At 32.3% G+C, this 18,596-nt stretch overlaps 1 protein-coding gene across 1 annotated transcript; it reads left to right on the top strand.

Annotated features, from left to right (window-relative positions):
* Positions 1–14,361: 14,361 nt before the first annotated feature.
* On the top strand, positions 14,362–18,356 carry CICDH (cytosolic NADP+-dependent isocitrate dehydrogenase). Its single transcript, XM_011087630.3, has 16 exons — positions 14,362–14,610; positions 15,109–15,152; positions 15,237–15,346; positions 15,450–15,487; positions 15,595–15,672; positions 15,770–15,823; positions 15,903–16,004; positions 16,158–16,249; positions 16,339–16,442; positions 16,653–16,721; positions 16,832–16,947; positions 17,103–17,137; positions 17,373–17,515; positions 17,649–17,771; positions 17,885–17,975; positions 18,082–18,356. The coding sequence occupies exons 1-15, from the start codon at positions 14,562–14,564 to the stop codon at positions 17,964–17,966; spliced, it is 1,239 nt and encodes a 412-aa protein (XP_011085932.1). The 5' UTR covers positions 14,362–14,561; the 3' UTR covers positions 17,967–17,975; positions 18,082–18,356.
* Positions 18,357–18,596: the final 240 nt, after the last annotated feature.

The following is an 18,596-nucleotide window of genomic DNA, read 5'->3' as shown; positions in this document are numbered from 1 at the left end:
GAAAATATTTTATTTAATTTGGTAATAAAACTAAGTTATTAACTATTTATTCTTTTTGATAAAGTTGAATAATAAAATATCAATTTTTTAACATATTTTCTTTAAAAAATATAATAAAATATATTTATTTATTTTTTTATAAAAATATTTAACCTTTAGTTAAGTATATATATATTTATCAATTCCTTTTAACAAGTATATATGAGTTGTTGGTTATATTATATTTATTATGTATCTACTATATATATATGTATATATATATATATAAATTTATACTCCACTCTTAATGTAAATTCTTCATTCTTTAAAAAACTTAATTAAAAAATAATTTGATGATGATATAATATGCAAAATACTAAGATATAATGAAAATAATATAATTGTTCAAGGCATGAGGGGTATTTTTGTCTAACCAAGGGGGTAAGTGTTATATTTGTTAGTTTAGGGGGGTAAATGTTACATGACAAATAGTTCAAGGAGGCAAAGTGTATTTTACCATTTAATTTATTTCTTCAATTAAATTTTTTTTTCTCATAATAGTAATTTTAATATTTTTGAATGATCTCATAATTATATTTTCTTGGTTTAAATATACTTTGTACCCCTAAACTTTGCATAAAGTGCATTTTCACCCTTAAACTATAAAACATAACAAAATAGCCCCTCATGATATACACTAATTTTTTATGATGAAAATGCCCTTAATTATTGACACCCCTGAAATATCTCTACAACCATTCTCCTAAATATAATCTGAATTATTATAAAAACTTTTATTTAAAATAAATACTATCTCAAATTTATAATTTTTATACTGAGTATAGAATCTGTATAAACTCCATAAATTTGCAAGTCTTATATTTTCGACACAACTAGTAAAAAGTTTACATAATCTTTGTCTGTTTTGTTATATATATTAAACTTTTTTTAATATCAATACAAATTTAAAATATTACATTGAAAATAGATACTGTAAAATATGCAAATGTATAATATATTAATATATAATATTCTATTTTTTTAAGTGATACATTTTTATTATGTGCACACATAATTGAATAAAAATTTATAAGTTATATAAAAAAAAATTCTATAATATTATATGCAGTATGTATTGACACATATTTACATGTATTTTTTTAACATAATTTGTTTATTTTGTAAAATATATTTTCATATAGTGAGCTTATAAATATTTTTTGTGTTACATAATTTATAAAAAAAATATAAATTATAAATATTATTTTTAAAATAAAATGTGAGTAAAATTCTAAATTATTAAAAATAGTTTAGGGGAGATAATTTAATAAAATATATTTTGGGTAGTAGAATAAAATAGTATAGGGATAAGTGAGAAGGGCATTTTAATCTTTTCAATACTAAATTATTTTGCCAGGGGTGTTTTTATTACTTTTCATACTTTAGGGGTGTAAATGAGATAAAATGCATAGTTTAGAGGTGCAAAGTGTATTTAGCCCTATTTGTTCTTTTCTTTCTCACAACCCACTACTCTATGTTTTTCCTCTCACATTCTCAAGATATTTTTTTTGCTCACAAACTTTTATACTTTTAATAAATCCACAATCACAGTTTATTTTTTTGTCTCTCACCTTACGCTTTCTCACTTTTTTCTTTTCACAAACTTATTTCTTTCTCCTCACCTTATACTACGTTTATATTTTTTTATAATTTTATTTAATCTCACACTATGATTCTTTTTTATATGCTCGCAGGAATCCCATACAACAATTACGAGTAACTTATAAAATTAAACCACCCCCCAAACCCCAACAATGTTTGCCACCCTTGCCCCCGAACTTCCAAACCCCGCCACCTCATGACCCCTTATTCTCTAAAACCTTACACATCGTTTTCTCCCACCCCTTGACCCCTACCTCCTAAAACTCATCGTCACTTGCCCTTTGAAATCCTACACACTGTTGTCGCCTACGCGTGTCCCCGCCCCTTAAAATTCCAGCCCCTGTCATGGCCCTCGCCCTTTGAAACCCTAGCCACCAGGCGCTGCCTAGCCCTTGACCCCCCTAATATATATATATATGTATATATATATATATATCTGTTTGTACAATTTTTGGTGCATTTGGATGACATATACTTAGACAAGGAATTTCTTTAATTTCTATTTTTAATTTTTTCACTAAATCTGTGTGGATTTGGGTCCAAGGAGGTGGTGGAGTTTTTAATCTCTCATATAATGGTTTACATATTTGTCTAAGATTTGGATAAAAATCTGAAACATAATTTAGACTTCCTAAGAATCTTTGTAATTGAGTTTTGTCTAAGATTTGATCTGGAAAATTTTCTCCAAAAGTTAGAGATCTTTGAATTGGGACAATGGTTCCCTGATGGATTTGGTGTCCTAAAAATCTGATATTAGTTTGGGAGAGTTTTATTTTAGGGGCTGATACAACTAATCCATTGTCTTTAATAAGTTTAAGAAATATTTGTAAATGTTTCCAATGTTTTTCTATATTTTCACTAAAGACTAAAACATCATCAATATAAACAATGGTAGATGAAGTATATGGAGTGAAAATTTCATTCATAATTTTTTGGAATTCTGAAGGAGCATTTTTTAACCCAAATGGCTTAACATTCCACTCAAATTGGCCAAAAGAGAGAGTGAAGGCTGTTTTATATCTATCTTTTTCATCAATTTGAATTTGCCAGAATCCAGATTTCATATCAAATTTAGAAAATATTTTTGCATTATATAGTTTTTTAAGAAGATCTGTTTTATTAGGTATAGGATACCTAATCCATCTTAATGCTTTATTCAAGGATTTATAATTTATAACCAGTCTAGGTGTCCCTCTTTCCAATTCTGCATTTTTCTGAACATAAAAAGCTGTACAAGACCAAGGAGATTTTGAGGGGCGAATCAATTTTTTATTAAGAAGATCTTGAATTTCTTTTTTGCAATATTCTAATAATTCTTGGTTCATTTGTATTGGCCTAGCTTTAGTATGGATTTGTCTTTCATCAAAATCTGTTTCATAAGGGAGAGTAATAACATGTTTTTTTCTTTCCCAAAATGTATTTGGTAGTTCTGAACAGATTTGTTTTTGGATTTGATTTTGAAATTCAAGAATTTTCTTTTGAATGAAAGGTGCAGAAATTTGTTCTTCGATTTTTTTATGAAAAATTTCATCTTTTAGGAAGAGTATTTGTTTTTCTTTATTACTAATTTCTTGAAATATAAAGTTATCTTGTACTACTTTAATATCTCTTTGGGTTACAGGGAATTGGAATTGAAATAGAAAATCTTTTCCCATGGTTTTAGTTCTAATCCCTTCAGAACTTACATTAATTGGATAGAGCATTTGGAGAAAAGGATTTCCTAAAATTATTGGAGTATTAAGATCTTTTACTAACACAAAACTAGTTTTCAAACAAATTCCATCATTGCACACATGGGCTTTGGAAAGTTTGAAGTTGATTTTAAGACTAGCTGAATTAGCAGTTGAGAGTTTTTCTTTAGTTTTTTCAAAATATTTAGTGGGGATTAATCCTTCTTGAATACAATTCATTCTGCTCCTGAATCCATTAAAGCTATACCATTTAATTTAAAATCTTCAATAACTAAATTAATTTTTACATATTATTTCTGATAAGCAATCCTGGATATTGTATTAACGAATGTTTCTTCTTCTTCAGAAACTTTAGATGGAGATATTTTATTAGAATTTTCTTTGGAAATTTGATTGGAGTTTTATGATTAAAATTTCCTGTTGTAATTGATCATGGTTTTCTTTTAAAGTTTTAACTTCCTTTTTAATTGTCTAACTTCATGTTTAAGGTCAAATATTGAAACTTTAGAATTAGAAGAATCAAACATATTCATAATTTCTGAGAAATCTGTTTTAGGAGGGAGCTTTATTTTCTGAAGATTTTCGTTTGAGATTAATTCTTGAAGTTTGTGGAGGTAAATTTCTTTATCTTCAGGATTTTGAATTTTATCAATAAGATCTAAGATTAAGGAAAATTGGTTAGTTAAGGTAGCTATTTGTTTATTACAAAGACATAATTCTGGTGAACAACTGGTACATTCATTATTGTTTTTTGAATTAGAGTTTTGTGATTCTTCTTCTGAGGAGGAATATCCTTCATCTGTTTGTATTTGATCTAATTGTTCTTCTAGGCTAGAATTATCAATTTCAAATATTTTTAAGTCTTCTTCATCTAGAATTCTTAATAATTGATTTGTTAATTCTTCTCCTAAACTTAATTCATAAATTTTCTTTCTCATTCTACAACTACTGGCATAATGACCTGGTTTTTGGCACTTATGACATATGACTGAGTTAGGGACACTAGAATACCTTTTCTTTTGGAAATTCTTCTTTTGAAAATTTGGTTTAGAAAAGGGTTTATTAGTAGATTTAAAAGGAGTTTTCTTTGTTGATCTATGTCTATGATTGTTATAATGTTTTGGCTTTGATGAAGATGATGGTGACCTTATTTTTTGAAATCCAAATTGTTCACACCAACTTCCTAATTCTTTTCTAGTTGTGAGATTTTATTTTTTCAATTGGGCTTTTAGGGTAAAATCATTACACAATTGTAATCCTACTAAATTAACATGATTTATAATTTCCCCATAAGAAAGGGATGCAATATTTTCGTATTTTTCTTTGATTTTATCACGAACTTTTTCTGCAAATGATTTTGGTAATCCTGAAATAAATTTTTCTTTCCAAAAATAACTATCTGCATCATTTCTTTCATAGATTTTGGACAAGAAGACATCTTTATACCATCTAAAATCATGGAGTTTTCTACATTTTAAATTTTGTAAAAATTCTGTATTCCTTTCTTGATATATTTGAGGATTTCCTATAAAATGAATAATAATTGTATATATTAGAGAAGATATTGCATTAGAAATGGGTCTCCCTTCATCATTATTAATGATATTTCCTTCTTGATCTTTTTTAACACTAGAAAGAATTTGATTTTTGGCTTCAGGTGTTATAGTATTATCCCACCAACCCTTTAATTGTCCATTGAATCCTAATATAAGATTTTTAGCAGCATCTTCATCTGTTAACCCTGCTCTTTCTTTATAAATATTTGATACCATAACCATTTGTTTACATAAGCTAAGAATTTGATATTCGGACAATGTATCTAGATTCCATTCATATATTGAATTTCCATTAAAAGACCTAAAATTTTGGACTTCCTCTATTTTTAGATCTGGGGGAGTTGGTTTATAATAATTTTTATAAGGTGATAAATGTTGGACAGGGTTAATAAAATTAAAATTTTGTTCAGTATCAGAATTTTCATGATTTTGTTCAATTGTATTAATGACTTTATCTTTTCCTAGGTCTCTCAATCTCTCTTGAATTCCTAAGAGAATAGATTTTTCTGAATTTAATTTTGGTATGTAATCAGAAATTTGGAAAGGGAGATTATTATCATTAATATGAAAAGTTTGATCTTTAGATGTTATTAGAGAAGATGATGAAGGCTCTTTCTTTTCTAAAGTTTCTTCAATTTTGTTTTCTATTCGATCTAACTGTTTTCCTATGGAATGGAGGATTAAATTTAAAAAATTAGTTTGGTTAATTTGTACAGTGCTTGCTTCATTAGTAGATGGTTCACTAACTGGAAGACTTTTGATGATTTGGCCTTTTATAGAGATACCGGATTCCTCTAAAGGTGAATGCTCACTCGAGATTATTGACCCATCAAGCTTTGTCCATTTTTTGAGAGTTTTTTGAATGACTGCTAGTTTGTCATCTCCATATGTTTGGAATAGATAGGTGAAAAAAGGAATATTTTGTTTAGTATATGAAATGTACTCATACCATTCAGATTTGATGTTTGCTCTTTGGGGTTCAGAGAAATTACTCATGAACCATTTTCTATTAGAAATATTTTCTTCAGAAAGAAAGTCTGTTTTAAGAAATTCTTTATCTATTAGAAATTCTTTGGTAATAGTAAGAATTTGCGATGGTGCAGAATTTGGGGAACCAGTTTCCTTATAATCTTGATATATTGGTTGTGCAAGGTTTTGATCTATTCTTATTCCTTGAAATTTTGAGGTAGTAGGTCTAATTGTTTCAGATGTTGAGTGTCTGGAGGGGGTGATAGGATGAGAGAAGGATGTTCTATTTGTTTTTAATGAATTTTGTCTACAAAATTTTATTCCTACAGATCCATCTTGATGTTGGGTAATTTGATCAATTTCAGAATTTTCTATGGGTTGAATCGGGGGAATAGATCCTGGTGGTAAATTCCATGTTTCTGGTAAAGTAACATTTTTCCATTCTATAGTTTTTGGAACTAAAAGATTAGATTTGGCTCTATTGATTTCCCAAAATACTGTTTGACCTGGTGATTTAGTGTGTGATATGGCTTGAATATCTAGGCCAGTATTAGTAATTTTGTAGTGTAGCCCATAGAATATTTCATAGATATGAGATCCAGATTTCATTTTATAATTGTAATTTTTTACATTTAAAGTTAAAATATCCAAAATGTGAGGATCGTTAAGAGAAATAGTAAAATTTGGAAAAGAATTGAAATAAATTGGACCATTACAAAGACTAGTTTCTACTAGACCGAGTAAGAAATCATAAAAATCTAAGTGTCGACAGTCTCTTAAGGCTAGAAACACACCGGTGTCTAATCCTTCTCTTGTTAAAGGTTTTATAGCAATTTGAACAAAACCAATATGTAGAAATTTATATCCATTTTTAATATGTTTAATAATAGAAGATTTTGAAAATAAATGTAATGTTTGTTGGTCAGATACTAAGGGTAAAACCTGTTCTTCTGTTTTTATAGTATAGGCTGACTTAAAATCAATAAATGATTTTTTATAAATTTCTTTAGTATTGATTTTGGGAGGTTTCCAATCGAATAGATCTCTGTCTTCCCACGGTGTCTCTCCTGTGGTAATTATATTCGAATTTTCTTGGTTGTCCCCTGATGATGAGGCTCCAGAATTCATGCTTTTTATGAATTTATCCATAGTATTAGATTTTCATATTTTGATCTTTCGAATCAGACAACGATTTATTGCGGCACAATAAAGTCAAGTAAGCCAACTTATAACGTGTCGAAGTTCGATTCACAAACTATGAATTTCTATATATGGATATGCTCAAGATTTGCATGGCTCTGATACCATTTGTACCAGGATATCACAAACCAAGAATAATTTGAATATAACAACCATATTTGAAACTATGTAAGGAAATATAAAGATCCAAAAAGATTGAATTATAACAATAAATTATATAAAGTAAGAAATTATACAACAACAGAATAAATTTATGAAGTAGAAATTAAGGCAATTATGAGTTCAAGGAAAACTTACTTGGATATCTGAATTTGTTTACAAAGAATCTACAGAAACTTTGTTGGATGTATAAAGATACTAATCATCCAAGACATCATATTTTTGTAAGAAGTGAATGAAGAGGAAATAGATGAAGTACAATAGAAGGAACTTGAAAGAAGATATGAAGAACAAGAGAGAGAACTTGAATGAAGCAAATGCTAGAAAGAGGGTGAGAATGGTTCTCAAGAATAAGTTGTATCCTTCTTCCCACAAATGCCTCCATTTACAGAAATGTTTGGCCTTCATCATATAGTTGAATTATTGTTGTTTGTGGCTGTCCATCAAACCTCCATAATGCCGCAAGTTGTCTGGAAAAGCTGATATGAATTTTCGGATTTTTTATTTTTGATTTTTTGATTTTTGATTTTTGATTTTTGATTTTTTTTTTCACATCATGATTACATCATTTTCCTAAATGGAATTTGTTACAACAATAATAATTTTTACATTAAACTAAACTTTTACGGAATTGGACTAAAAATGCCAAAACAATCATCTTCATTTTCATCTCCAAGGTGAATTGGTGGTGGTGAATCTTCCTTGTCACTTTGAATTTTCTCAAGAATTCTCTGCATTTCTTCAGTTGTTGTTGCTTTTGCAATTCTTGCGGACAAATTGTTTTTTCTCAATAAAAATTGTTCCTGTTTTGAATTGAATTCTTTGCCAAGAATTGTTGACGTTTTGCACATTGTAGGATTTTGCTTGAACCACTCCAATATTGTTGTTTGTTCAAATGTTTCGGTATTCATTTTGTCCCACCATTTTACACAATATTTTTTCCCTAAGGAAAATATGATTGTATCTTCATCAATTTGGATGGGCTTGAATTGGGGCTCAATTTTCAGAATCCAGGTCAGATTAAATTGGATATAGAATTTGAGTAAGTTGGGGAGATGTTTTCCTGGAAAACATACTGGTTTTGAGATATTCTTTGAAGAATTTGAATGCATCTTGGACTGGTTGAGGAAGAATATGTGGTTCTGGACCAAAATAGTACCACCATCTGACAAACCAGTTTGGAATTTTTTCGGGAGAAATTTTGGTGCCAAAAAGAAAATAGAAGGACATGGTATTTTTTTCATTTTGTTTAAGAAGGAAATGTTGGAAGGCTTTGATATAGTCCCAATAGGATATCAAAGGATATTTTTTATTTGCTATGTTTTTGAGCTCATAGGGACTTTTTCCCCAATCGGTCAAAGAAAGGATGGAGTTTATGAAAATTTTTCGGTAGCCAATTTGTGAGGAGTTGGCTGGGGCTCCTTTGGGAGGCATATTTTGAATAAAGATGGATCTGGTAGAGACAAGAATGTCTTCATAGAATTGTTGGGTTTTTTGAGGATCTTCATAAATCCTGTTGTGATCTTCATCAAGAATCATTGTTGCCATCAAGACAGGATTATCTTGAGTTTGGTCATTTATCCACTCATCCTCAATTACACAATCGAGGTGGAAATCTGTTTTCTCAAAATATGGGGAAATTGGCGAATTTGATTGGGAACTGGTAGGCCTAGCAGTAGAAGTACCTGCTATGTCTTTATAGGTTTGAGTAAGTTTGGAAGGTGCCAAAGGAATTGGTTTTTCCAACGGGGTAAATCTGTTGACAATTTGAATGGGGGTTTGTGATAATGATGTTGCTTTTTGAGTTGTTTGGGCAAGACTTTGTATTTTTGGTTGGAGAGATGGGGGTAAAACCCGTAATGATTTTGGATTTTGTGGGACTTGTGACTTTGAAATTTGAAGATTTTGGGGTCTCAATTGGGTCTTCTCTGGTGTTAGAGAAGGGTATTCTAATTTGAGAATTTGGGTGTTGGTTTTTGCTAAAGGACTTACCTTTAGCTTTGCATCTTCTCCTGATTTCGACATCCCTGCAAAAATTCTCTTGTCAAGTAGTCAGGAATGTGATTATGAACTCCTTTAATATATTCAATATCAAAATCAAATACAGATAGTAAAGCTTGCCATCTTGCAAAAATTTGTTTTGAAACTAGATTTTTAACATCTTTTGTAAGTACATCTTTTGCAGCTCGACAATCAATTTTTAGAAGAAATTTTTGATTTAAGAAATCATCTTGGAATTTAGAAATGCACAATACAATAGATAATATTTCTTTTTTTATTGTAGGATAATTTTTCTGAGCTGTAGTTTTCCAAACTCCAGAATAATATCTTATTATTGTTTCTTTATATATGTTATTTGTATACAATAGTAGTACTAATACTAATATATGTATAAATATATCCACTTTATTTTAATATTATATATTAATTTTTTATATTGATATTTATGTTGTTTCAATTTATATCATATAATTTTTTATTTAATATGTATAATAATTTATTCTAACTTGATAGCACTGTTACAAATAAATATTTGAAGAAGATATTTTAAATTTAATTTTTATATTAAAATTATTTTTTATTTTAATAATTTACTAAAAAATTAAGAATTTTTTTTTTTGGTATCGGTCTTATACTATGTGTTTAAAAGTATTTTCAAATCTTTATACTTTGTTCATATGTAATTTACTTTATTTTTTAAAAATTATAAAGAAACATATTTAAATTTAACAACTTTTTTGTATATTTATCTTTATAATCCTACATTTTAAATTATATTTAAATAGGCATATTAAAGACAACATATAATGGAAAAAAACACTAAAAAGAGAAATAAAATTCATATTGCTAATTGAGCTTTGTCATTAATATCAATTAGTACTCGAGTAATTGCAAAGAACTCGATTAATACCCAAATTTCACTATTAATCATATTGGTATATGAGGATTACAAATAACTCAATTGATACTCGAGTTTCACCATTGATATCACTTTAATATCTAATTAATATTTTTTATTTATTTTTGTATTATCTTTTTCATGTCAATGCCTATAAAAATGGGCTGGCCCAAAGAGGTCTAAGGGTCCAAAAGGAAGAAAGAGCCCAAAGGACGCAAGGCCAAAGGTGCCCTCCAGGAGGCCCAATTCGGGTAAGGGTACAACCCAGTCTAGGTAGAACACTTAGGGGTTCGATAGAAGGTGTCCCCAAGAAAATAAATTGGACAAAAGAAGCCCAACCGATCCAAGAGGACCTCATAGGCCCACAAGGAAGCTTAGGAGCTTAAAATCCTTCAACCAAAGTCAAAGTTCATATTAAGTCGAGTCCATTGGTAGCTTAAATAGCATTCATGTAGGACCTCTAAAAGCATACCCCACAGAATCAGATAAGAATCAATTGTCTCCTCAAGGACATGTGGCACCCCCAGCCAAAAGTAACCTTTAAACATTAAAAGTTTGGACTCCAGCTTAGGGAAGACGTCTCCTCAACCACCTCGCTGAACTTGGGAAAGGAATCCTTATCCCCAGAATATGCCTCATCCGTAGTAGACTTAATCCGCCCTCGAGAATCCTAGTTCCCCCAACCTTTAGAAAATGACCTTTAACTGAATCAGTGTGGGATTCAATTTATACTACTTTGAGATCATGCTATACCAAATTCATGAGACTCCTCCACCAAATTTGTAGTGTATTCAGTCTTCTCCAATCCATTGATAGTTGTCTATAGATAGAGAGTTCCCCCAGCAGGGGAGGACAACTTGAGCTTGATACTACACATTTTATCTTTACACTACAAGTTTCACCTTCATGCTAGAACTATAGCTGAAAGGAACAATGAACTTTATTTCAATCACTATCTTTTACACAAAAAATAAGAAATAATACTCGTAATTTCATTCAGTTACACTCGTTTATTTTCTAGCATTTTATTTCATTACTTTCAACCACAACTAAATCGGAGCATAATTTTTTGCTCGCATCAAGTGGTGATGCCTGTGAGAAGAAAGAACTAGGACTTGAGATAAATGGAAACTACCAACATTAGAGTTAATACCTCCTTAGATACCTCATTTGGGATGATGTTCCCTCTCCCACTGGAAGACTTCCAACAGATGCCCACTACCTCTGCTCAGGGCTTGACTTTAGTTGGCCCGCTATTGTCATTATCTAATGTTAGTGTCCCTATTAGCCCAATTTTTAATGTTAGGAACCTTGCGACATGATATCCCCACAATAAGGTGCCCCCAGAAGGATGCAGATTGATATGCTTTAGTGGGGACTTTTAGACCTGAAGATTCGTGTCTTAGGGGGCCCCCTAGTAGAGGAGGAGGGCCCCTCTTTAGCGAGAAAGACGTAAGATACAAGCTTCCTCTAAGAAATATATCTAGTATTTCACCTTAGTGGCCTTGGAGGTCCCTTTTGATGTACTAACATGTACCTTCTTGTAGGAATTTTAGAATGGATACTTCTCCAAACTCTAGTGAAAAGCCGTCATTCTTGGAGGCATCTTAGGCCTCCTCCATGGACACATGTAAGCCCATTCTTCAAAGATGTTCAGAAGCTCTAATCTATACAAACACAAAAAGTCTTGTCTTGCACAAAGGCAAAAAAGCTTTGTCTTCCACATAGGCACAAAAGCCTTGCTCTTGCCTGACACCTTATCTCTCCTCTAGAGGCCAATAAGTCCTGCTTCGAGCAGGCACTTTCAGAAAAGCCTGCTCTTTGCAACCATAAACTAGGCTTTTCTTTCTATAAGCATGTTTATGCTACTAATATTTTAATGCAGGAAAGCAAAAAAAGAGATGGCTCCCTCTTCGGGCCAATCTCTTGCCTCTACAAGACGAAGACACCTATTCTATAAGTGGCGAAGTCTCCAGCTATTAGAGTCGAGGGGGGGGGGGGGAGCGGGGGCTGAATGATGCCCAAGATTGTGGATTAGCCCAAAGAGGCCTTAGCATTCAAAAGAAATAAAGAGCCCAAACAAAGCAAGGCCCAAGATGCTATCTAGGAGGCCTAGTTTGGTAAGGATCCAAGGTTTTCCCAGAAAACCTATTCCAGGTAGAGGCTCTAGGGAATCTGGTAGGAGGTCCCTCCAGGAAATAAATTGGTTAAAAGAAGCTCAACCGACCCAAATATGAGGAGACCTAAATCTAAGAGGGCTACACGGGTCCACAAGAAAGTTTAGGAACTTGGAATCCTCTAATCAAAGTCAAAGCTCATATCACGTCGTGTCCACGGGTGTCTAGGTGGTATTCATGTAGGACCTCTGAAGGTACACCCTAAAGAATTAGATAAAGACCAATCGCCTCCTCAGGAACATGTGGCGCCCTCAGCCAAAAGTAATCCTTAAACCCTAAAAGCTTAGACTCTGGCTAGAGGAATGTGTCTTCTCAACCATCTAGTCGAAAATATAGAAAAATATCCTTAGGCTCAGAAGATGCCCTCATCTGCAACAAACTCCAACCGTCCCCTAGAATCACAAAACCGCTGACCACTAGGAGATGACCTTCTATCGAATCTGTGAGGGATTCAGCCTTATTCAACCACCTTGAGATCATGCTCCTGCAAATTTGTGAGAATCCTCCATCGAATCTATCGGGGATTTCGTCTTTCTCAATCGACTAATAGTTGTTTATAAATAGAGAGCTCTCCCAGTGGGGGAGAGAATTTGAGCTAGATATTACATATTTCATTTTCATACTACAAGTTTCACTTTCATGCTAGAACTTTAGCTGAAAGGAGTACTTTAATTTCGTACTCATAATTGAACTTTAATTTCAATCTCTACCTTGTAAGCAAAAAATTAGGAATAACACTTTCATATTTCATTCACTTGCACTCTTTATTTCCTAGTATTTTATTTCATCACTCTCTACCCTAACTACATCTAAGCATCATTTCTGGCTTGCATCATATGTAATGGCTATTTCACAATTAGATAATAAATATACCAAAATGAAAATAAATAAAATATAATCAATATATTCTGTCTTTATATGAAGTATCTGACTTTTATTTTTTACATTTTAGTATTATACCTGATAATAATATTTCAATAATTTATTATTCTCTATTCACTTTATTTATCAATATTTATAAGATAACTCGTTACATAATAATTAATTCTATTAAAAATCAAAACGCATTGCAACCATAGAGAAGTTGAATTTGCATGCCACATTTTGAAAATTTCTAATCCAAAATTGAAACTATTGAATCTAAATTTAAGTTTTGCAATCAAATTTTAATATCCCAATTAAATTATAAAAAGTATTTTTGACAATGAATTTATATAGCTTAGGACTTGAATATTAATATATAAGTTATTTGATGATGAGTTTTTCAATATATATATTATAAAATAAAGCTAGCAGAAAGAATAAAACTAGAAATAAAAATATAATAATCTTAATAATCAAATAAGAAAATGAAAGTTAATTGGTTCAAATAAAGATAAAATATATCGTTAGGAGTTTATGCAATTTTTGTATAATTTTTTATTTTTTATTTTAATATCTAAGGGTAAAATGGACATTACATAAAAGATAATATCAAAATTAAATTAAAAAATAATAAATTTGGTACCAAAGTGATATTAATATTGAAATTCGAGTACTAATTAAGTCATGTATAATTATTCAGGTACCAAAGTGATATTAATGACGAAATTCGTGTACTAATTGAATCGTTTATCTTAGGTACCAAAATGACATTAATGAGAAAATTCGGAGACCAAAATAAATTTTACTAAAAAAAGTTCAAAATAATTGAAATAAAGATAGGTTCTTTTATACACAATAAACAGTCATTTTATTTAAATTCAACTAAAAAATGGGTCAAAATATGCTATAAAACTCTTATTTGGACTCGTATTATATCTTTTCATTTGTTTCTAATGGGGTAAGGGTTTCGCTCAGGATTATGAATACAGAAGAGGGGTATTTTGTCTATTTTCCTAACACATGGGTTTTCTTTAACATTTTTGCTATAATAAAGAGGCAAAAATAGAATTTAACAAAAAATGTGATTTATTGGTGAGACAGCTAAGAATCGACATTATGCCAAACTCAAATATCTAAAAAGAACAAAAAGAGCAATTAAAAAAAAAAAAAAAACATTGAAGCTCTACTATTTAAGTTGCGTTTGCATTTGACTCTTGAACTCTACAAGAAACCCTCAAAGCCCACTTCACCTACTACTCTGCTTTTCTCTCTTGTCCGCGTACTTTTCATTCAGTTGCAGGCGGAGATTTTCTTCGAATTTGCATCCCCTTCAATTCAAGAGTCCCTTTTTTCTATTTCATCTTGGAGGTGAAAGAGCAAAGGAAAACACCGAAAGAGAAAAGACATGGCATTCGAGAAGATCAAGGTGGCCAACCCCATCGTTGAGATGGACGGTTAGATTCAGATCTCCTTATGTTTTTGTTGATCTGTTTAATCGAGAACGTTTTATGGTTGAATATATGCTTGCATGGATCTGGGTTTTTCTTGATTTTTACTGGTTTGCTGGTTTTTTTTTTTTTTTTTCCGGTTGTGTGTGTGTGACTGATTGGAGTGTAGATCATATTTCTATGCAAGTTTAGCTTCTCAAATGGATAGCTGGTATATAGGAGAAGAAATCATTAATAAAGATCTAAACTTTATAGTTCTGACGTGAGTATCTCCGTATCTTTCTTGATTTTTGTGAGTTAAAGCTTGGGGCCCATGTTGTTTTTTTGCTAGATATTTCGAGTCTCAGTGTTTGATCTATTCTATGCATAAACTTTTTGAGTACACTTTGTGTTTGACTTCATTCTTGAATGTCTGATTTGAAGTTAACTTTACATGACACGATTACTGCTTTGATCTTATTCTTATACAATTATTTGATTTCTCAAGATCTCTGCATTTTTCAGGAGATGAGATGACAAGGGTCATCTGGAAATTTATTAAAGACAAGGTAATATTTCAGCTTAATCTTTATCTGTTTCCCACTAAATCCGCTAGTATGAATGCGAAACTGTTCTTTGTTTGTTGATTGCAGTTGATTTTCCCTTTCTTGGAGTTGGATATAAAGTACTTTGATCTTGGCCTTCCTCACCGTGATGCCACAGATGATAAAGTTACCATTGAGAGTGCAGAAGCTACTCTCAAGTACGTGATATTAAGTAAAGTTGATGCAACTTCTTGCCCCACATGGGGTTGCAATTCATAGTTTCTTTTCTACTTACAAGTCTGTATGTGTTTAAATTTTCAGGTACAATGTGGCCATTAAGTGTGCAACAATCACTCCAGGTAGGCAGGCTTGGAATCATCGTTTGCAACTTTTTCTGCATATGCCTAAAATATAGTTAACCATGGAATGGACTAGAGTATCAAGATACACATTTCAATATTTGCAGATGAAGCTCGTGTGAAGGAGTTCAACTTGAAGAGTATGTGGAAGAGTCCAAATGGTACTATTAGGAATATTTTGAATGGTAAGTGAAGTTGGCACATCGATTTTTCTACTAGTGAAACAATGTTTGTTGGAGATTTCCAATTGCTTTGGTCCTTTACAATTGGCTTCCCGTGCAGGTACGGTTTTCAGAGAACCAATTCTCTGCAAGAATGTTCCTCGTCTTGTCCCTGGTACTACTCATGTACTTCAATTCTTTTTGACCTTTTCTTTAGTTCAAAATTGTTGCTAATTTATTTCTGGCTACCTTAGGATGGACAAAGCCCATTTGCATTGGAAGACATGCTTTTGGAGACCAATACCGAGCAACTGACACTGTAATTAAAGGAGCTGGAAAGCTCAAACTGGTCTTTGGTACGACTTTCTGCTATCCATTTTAGTTGTATCTCATGTGACGTCCATATTGTTTTTCCTTGTTATGCGTTGGGAAGCAACATTTTGTTCCATCTTTCTTTGCTTTTTTTACATGTTGAGGAGTTAACTGAATGATGTCCAAATTGTATGCAGTGCCAGAAGGGAAGAATGAGCCAACGGAAATGGAGGTCTATAATTTTACTGGTGCAGGTGGTGTTGCTTTGTCAATGTACAACACCGATGAGGTTTGCTGTGCCACATTCTGTTGGAGTTTTGTTAGGAATTCTGTATTTGGTGATTGACTTGTGCTTTATAATGCAACATTCTGTTACAGTCCATTCGTGCATTCGCTGATGCTTCAATGAACACTGCTTACCAGAAAAAGTGGCCATTGTACCTTAGCACAAAGAATACAATTCTCAAGAAGTATGATGGGAGGTAAGTATCCAGTAAAGTAGAGCTCTGTTCCATCTCATGGGCTTGTCAACTCATCCTGCGTATCTTCCTACTCTGTAGCCTGTTTGTCCATCTCTTCCTGCAGGGAATGCTAGTGATATACTTTTTCCTGTCATTTTCTGTTGTCTATATTTTTTATAGATTGTCTTCACTATTTTAACATCTGAATTATTTTTCTTTATCTCAAATAAGATTTAAGGACATATTTCAAGAAGTTTACGAAGCGAACTGGAAATCAAAGTTTGAGGAAGCAGGAATATGGTGAGCTTCTCTGCTTAATCTTGGCTATATAATTCTTTAATCGATTACATTGTTCGAGATGTATAATTGTATATGTTAATTGTTGCAATTGTATAATATGGAACTTTTAGGTATGAGCACCGTCTCATTGACGATATGGTTGCATATGCTCTGAAGAGTGAAGGAGGTTATGTATGGGCCTGCAAGAACTATGATGGAGATGTACAGAGTGATTTCTTAGCACAAGGTATGGAAAGCAATCCTTCAAATCTAAGCTTCCCTAATTTCGAGATTTGTGCAATGATACTGCAGAATGCGACTGAAGTGGCTACCATAAGTATTTCTCATGCTTTTCACTTTTGGGTATTCATTTTAACTTCAATTTTCATTACAATTTTACAGGGTTTGGTTCTCTTGGGCTGATGACCTCTGTTTTGGTATGTTTGCGTCACTTCTACGGATATTTACTTCTAAGTCTCCCTGGTTTCTTTCCTCATCCTTTTGTCTCATGATGTGTTTTATGTTTAGTCAAGTTTTCCTTTTGTTGCGCCTGTAATTACGTCTGTCAACTACTCGGCCGCAGCATCTATGTCAATAACAGAAATGTGCTGGCTTAGTATCATTGTCAGTTTTGATTCTGATGGATATTGAGTTGGTTTGATAACATTTTAGGTGTGCCCTGATGGTAAGACAATTGAGGCTGAAGCAGCCCATGGAACTGTTACGCGCCACTACAGGGTTCACCAAAAAGGAGGGGAAACCAGTACTAACAGCATTGCCTCAATCTTTGCTTGGACTCGTGGTCTTGCCCACCGGTAACGGAATTTATTTTTTAAGTAGTTATTCCGCACGAAGTTACTTGTTATATTCCTGCCCGCACAATTTAAACCTCTCCGTGAGGTATCACTGCAAAAATTACAAAAGATGATGAGCAAGCAAATCTTGTAGGGCCAAGTTGGACGGCAATGCCAAGCTCTTGGAGTTCACTGAGAAATTAGAAGCAGCTTGTATTGGTGTTGTGGAAGCTGGAAAGATGACCAAGGATCTTGCCCTCATCATCCATGGATCGAAGTAACTAACCATCAAACACTTCTCATCCAATAATCTCGTTGCACATCCATTTTAAAGCCAGAAAGTTATGTTGTTTTATTTAATCAAATTGCATGCTTTTTTCAATGGTGTAGGCTAACCAGAGACCAATATCTGAACACCGAAGAGTTCATTGACGCGGTCGCTGCTGAACTCACAGCCAGACTTTCTTCTTGAGTGTAATTTGTATGTGCATACTTGTGGAATTTGATACTCTGCTAACCAGTCACTCAAACCACGTATTCATCTTTTTTTTTTTTTTCTTTTTCCTTTTTTGCTCATTTGTTTGTAGGTCTGCATTGCTTTGGAAGACATTTTCTCGGCACTGCTCAGAATTCACCGAAACAATATATGTTCACTGCTTGGGGTTTATTGTTGGGAAATCATTCCTGTCAAAAACTACTAATTTCAAATAATTCATCTACCTTTTTATATGCTGCAGTTCTCATGGTTTTCTCGTTGCATTTGGTTTTAATTGTTCAATTGAACTCAATGTATTGCAAAGACATAGGAGGGGTTGTTACAGCATATACATGTCCGTCAATGGAGGATACACTTTATCTAAAATTCCTTTTTGCATCCGTCCCCCTTTCTTACCACCATTTCTGAGAGCCGAGCAAGCCCATTATTTTGCAACTGCTATTTCATAATATCCAGGTCTAGTTTCCGATTTTTCTTTGATGGTTCTTATTTAATGGTCCAACCCCTTCGATGGGTTCATCTGAGCATCAGATTGTAGGACCATCTGTCTTTTTCTTGAATTTGTCTGTCCACAGAGGATTTGTTTCTGTTATTTTCTTGATATGA

Source organism: Sesamum indicum, linkage group LG8, assembly GCF_026168435.1.
Source record: "Sesamum indicum cultivar Baizhima isolate 11 linkage group LG8, ASM2616843v1, whole genome shotgun sequence".
Taxonomy (NCBI): Eukaryota; Viridiplantae; Streptophyta; class Magnoliopsida; order Lamiales; family Pedaliaceae; genus Sesamum; species Sesamum indicum.
Note: the sequence above shows the minus strand (reverse complement) of the source record. Positions and strands in the feature narration are given on the sequence as shown.